We start from the raw sequence: 5,287 nt of genomic DNA, 5'->3' as shown, positions 1-5,287 counted from the left end.
CTCATATAGATCTTTTTAAAACCAGGGTTCATTAATGGAGATTTTGAAGGAGGGAATTTGTTAAATTTTAATTCCCAATCCTGAACAGGATCAGAGATGGGCTAGATTTTATACTGAGGGATTGGTTACATTTGTACTGCCTTGGAGAAGGGTAGAATATGGGGCTTTATTATTTGTTTGTGTTTTGAGAGTGTGTTTCTTTCACTGGCACTTTTTAATGTTTGGCTGTTTTCAGGGAGATATTGTTTCTTTATCCAGTTCTAGATTCAGAGAAAAAGTGCTTTTCTTTGACTCTGCTTTCAGGTTCAAGGTGTGTTTCTTTAACTAGCACTTTCTTCCACCCATAGGTGTAAAAAATGGTTTTGCCCATTAGTTTGCTGGTTCAAACAAAATAAAAAGAGATAACATAGCACTTGAACAGATATTTACACTATCCATTTATTTGTAGACAATAACTGCTGTTGGTTTACTGACTATATGTGTGTTGGCTTAAGATCTTTTAAAAATAAGTTATGATAATCCCTCTGTTTCTTCCATAGGTCCAAATGATTAGGATAATATGCATAAACTTTATTAGATTGATTACACACAAACTTGTTTACATACTCCTGTGTAAAGTACAAAACATTAAAACACTAAATTCACTTATAGAGTTTCAAAATATTATGATTTTTCTCATGGTTTTGCAGAATACATACATTAAGTTCAAAGAGCTTCTCTGCAAGATGGTTTATTTTATGGATTTGGAGATCATTGTGACTAAGGATTTACCAAAGATTCCATTCACTGTTATCTCTCCAGTATGTGTTCTTTTATGGATTTGAAAATGAGTAAGAAGTGAAAAGTCTTTCTTACACTGATATACATTCATAAAGATTCCCTACACTGTGTGTTCTTTTATTACCATGAAAAGTACAGGGGTTTCCAAAGGCTTAACCACACTGACTACATTCATAGGGGTTCTCTCTCCTATATGATCTTTTGTATATTTGAAGATGACTGTGTTTTACAAAGGCCATACCAAAATGATTACAATCATAGTGTTTCTCTCTACAATGTGTTTTTTATGCAATTGAAGACGACTGCAACTTGCAACGGCCTTATCACACTGATTACATTAACGGTGTTTCTATCCAGTATGTGTTCTTCAAAGCAATTGAAGATTACTGTGTGGTGCAAAAGCCTTACAACACTGATAACATTCATAGTGTTTCCTTCTCTCCAGTATGTTTTCTTTTATGCAACAGAAGAGTATTTTGATAGGTAAAGACCAGGCTACATTGGTTACATTCATAGGGTGTCTCTCCAGTATGTGTTCTTTTATGCTTTTGAAGACTACTGTGTTGGGCAAAGGCCTTACCACATTGATTACATTCATAGGGTTTCTCTCCAGTATGTGTCCTTTTATGCAGTTGAAGATGATTGTACCGGGCAAATGCCTTACCACATTGATTACATTCATAGGGTTTCTCTCCAGTATGTGTCCTTTTATGCAATTGAAGACTACTGTGCCGGGCAAAGGCCATACCACACTGATTACATTCATAGGGTTTCTCTCCAGTATGTGCTCTTTTATGCACTTGAAGATTACTGTGAGCTGCAAAGGCCTTACCACACTGATTACATTCATAGGGTTTCTCTCCAGTATGTGTCCTTTCATGCAATTGAAGACTACTGTGCCGGGCAAATGCCTTACCACATTGATTACATTCATAGGGTTTCTCTCCAGTATGTGTTCTCTTATGCAGTTGAAGACTACTGTGGTGGGCAAAGGCCTTACCACATTGATTACATTCATAAGGTTTCTCTCCAGTATGTGTTCTTTTATGCAGTTGAAGACTAATGTGGTGGGCAAAGGCCTTACCACATTGATTACATTCATAGGGTTTCTCTCCAGTATGTGTCCTTTTATGCAGTTGAAGATGACTGTACCGGGCAAATGCCTTACCACACTGATTGCATTCATAGGGTTTCTCTCCAGTATGTGTTCTTTTATGCAATTGAAGATTGCTGTGCTGGGCAAAGGCCTTACCACATTGATTACATTCATAGGGTTTCTCTCCAGTATGTGTTCTTTTATGCAATTGAAAACTACTGTGGTGGGCAAAGCCCTTACCACATTGATTACATTCATAGGGTTTCTCTCCAGTATGTGTTCTTTTATGCAATTGAAGACGACTGTGTTGGGCAAAGGCCTTACCACACTGATTACATTCATAGGGTTTTTCTCCAGTATGTGTTCTTTTATGCTTTTGAAGATTACTTTGCTGGGCAAAGGCCTTACCACATTTATTACCTTTAAAGTGTTTCTCTCCAGTAAGTGTTCTTTTATGCTTTTGAAGATCACTGTTTTCAGCAAAGGTTTTACCACATTGATTACATTCATAGGGTTTTTCTCCAGGATGTATTCTCTTATGACTTTGATGAGTTTCATAAAGAACAAAATGTTCATCATCTTGACTGTATTCATAGGGTTTTTCCCCAGTGTGCTTTCTTTTAAGCACTTGAATATTACTGTGATAAGCAAAAGCTTTACCAGACTGCTTACTTTTAGAGCATTTTTGCCCAATATGTGTTTTTTCATTCTGTAGAAGGTGAGTGTCATAAGACAAGGCTTTAACACAGTGAGTATACACTGAAAGTTTCTTCTCACCATTTTGATTTCTTTCAATTCTGCAAGGATAATTGGCACATTTAAAAGATTTACCACATTCAAGACACTGTTGAACCTTATGTCTATATGAATTAATTTTATAACTTGATCCAATTCTAAAAGGAATTAGGTATTAAGATTTTATAACTCTGTTTAAAATCATGTTTACATTTTAATTAATGGTCAGTTTGCATCTAGGAATATGAGTCTAATGATAGATTCCTTTGTTTCATGGATTACCTTTTCACATTTACAATAACATTTTCTATGATATTATTCACATTTTTTGAAGAAAACTGAATACACTGAGAGATTTACCAACTTTACTGCATTCATAAATTTTACTATACTGTGTATCACATATATTTTCTAAATGAACTAGGACATTCAGAAGTATTTGCACAAACCTAGAACACATGTGGCATTTTTGAAATGTTCATATATTAATAATGATGGTAGAAAACCATCAGTATTATATACTTGAATCAAATTCAACAAGTATAGTCTACATGGGAACTATTGCTGATCTTCTTGTTCCCATGGGAATGTATGTTAAATCTTTCCATATCCCTATGTCCATAAGCTTATATACACATAGGAAAGAAAGAATAATTCACAGATATGAAATTGAGGTATGTGGATTTGTGAGGATTTAATAACCATATATGCACTTAAAGCTGTGCTTATTTGCACTACTGCTTTGATTTAAATCTTCTAGGAAAAAGTGCAATCTCATCAAAGGCACATTGTTATCAACTTACACATGAAAATTACCTTGCATGTCTTCTAGAACATTGCCCATGTTCTTCAGTGTTATGGTCTTCCCAAATGTATCCTAAAATACAGGACCAGAATATATGTCATATCATTTAACAATGTTCAACATTTAGCTTATTATCTTAAGTGCACCTAAGAACTATGCCTGCTTTATTCCCCTCATTCTTCTTTCTAAATCAAATTGCAGAACAACATCCTTAATCAAAGGAAAGTTGTTTCCATACTTTGAAACATGAAGGAAATTCAATTTTACCTATAGAAATGAGGTTCCTGTAGGTCTCCAGCATTACATCTTTATAGAGATTCTTCTGGGAAAGATTCAGCAGATCCCACTCTTCTTTAGTGAAGTTGATATACACATCATCATAGGTAACAGCCTTCTAAAATATGCAACACATGTGTAAAATGGAAAGCATGACAGTGACAAAGTTAGAAATGCATACTTCTTTCACAGTATAGACATACGATTCTGGTGTTCCTAACTCTTATTCAATGACATAGACAGTCACTTTTGAAGGAAATTGAAAAGAAAAGTAAACTTTGTCATTTCTGTACTCTTTATATGGGATATCACCTCTGAAGAGCAATGTCTATTGGGAGGAAGAGACAACAAAAAAGATCAACAGTATATAGTATGCATGAGAAAATGGTATGAAGTCTCAGACCACACAAAATAAGTCATATGAACATACTGGGTGTATTGTGTCTTTAACCACAACACTCAGAAAACAGAGGTGGATATCTCTAAGTTGAATGCCAGTCAAGCCTATGCAATCAGATCCAGGACAGGTGGAAGAATACATTAAGACACTGTCTCCATTGCAAAAATCAATGAAAAAAACAAATGTGATAGAAAGAACTGAAAGACTTTCATTGAAGTTTTTACAAATAATTCTACATTCACTCTGGGTCTTTATTCATCTTCCAGCTACCTAAGTGCCATAATTTAAACTGTAATTCCAATAACATTTTGTAGAATGGAACTTCATGTATAAAGCAGTTAAAATGGACAGATGAAAACACTAGAAATATAAATGTTGGTCATTAATAATCAACACAGGGCTGGTGGAGAGGGCAGAGTATTTCAGAGCTCTTACTGGTCAAGAAGGTACAGTCTGATATTGCTTCTTTAGAAGGGATATTCACTGCTCTGGAGGAGGGGACAACCAAAATGACTTGTAACCTCCAGTCCATGACTGTAAGTGCTGAAACATTAGCTGAGAGGATTATAACCATTGAATGTGAAAAATCTGGCTTTATCAAAAGGGTATGATAGATTAATTGACAGGATTTCCATACAAGAAGGCACAGTACATGCCATGAGGATTATGTCCAAGGAGGATATGGTATCTCTAACAGACAAGCTCCACATCTTAGAATTATCAATGAAGGCGATTGTGTCCAAGGAGGAAATGGTGTCTCTGATGGACAATCTCCATGCCTTAGAATCGTTAATGAAGGCTTTGGAGCATAATACTGGACAGGAGATTCAGGACTTACAGAAGGCAAGAGTGAGCAGAATTAATAAGATTGAGGAAATCATAGACTCTGATGAACAGGAGCAAAAGGAAGAAAGGCAACATTCACCTCAAAAACCTCTCAGTCTACATAGAGTTATACCTGCCTTTTCAGTAATAACATCAGAAAAGATAACTGGCTCAAAAAACCCTAAGGTCATTAAAGAACATACATGGGAGCCTATACGTATGAATGATCTGAAAGAATTTAAACAAGCAATTGTGAATTATGGACTACATTCATCCTTTGTTAGGGAGATGTTAAAATCCTGGGCTCTGAGCAGCAGGGTCACCTCTCAAAAAGATTGGAATCAATTAACGTCAGCTGTCCTCGAGAACA

At 35.5% G+C, this 5,287-nt stretch overlaps 1 protein-coding gene across 1 annotated transcript; it reads right to left on the bottom strand.

The window, feature by feature from the left end:
- Positions 1-1,068: 1,068 nt before the first annotated feature.
- On the bottom strand, positions 1,069-3,852 carry LOC148117652 (uncharacterized). Its single transcript, XM_087902264.1, is given in 3 exon segments — positions 1,069-2,673; positions 3,428-3,488; positions 3,684-3,852. Coding segments are annotated over 3 exon segments (1,695 nt in total). The 5' UTR covers positions 3,847-3,852; the 3' UTR covers positions 1,069-1,202.
- Positions 3,853-5,287: the final 1,435 nt, after the last annotated feature.

Source organism: Myodes glareolus, chromosome 27 (assembly GCF_982192425.1).
Source record: "Myodes glareolus chromosome 27, mMyoGla1.1, whole genome shotgun sequence".
In the NCBI taxonomy this organism is placed as follows: Eukaryota; Metazoa; Chordata; class Mammalia; order Rodentia; family Cricetidae; genus Myodes; species Myodes glareolus.
The sequence above is the reverse complement of the archived record's forward strand: the minus strand, read 5'-3'. Positions and strand labels throughout refer to the sequence as shown.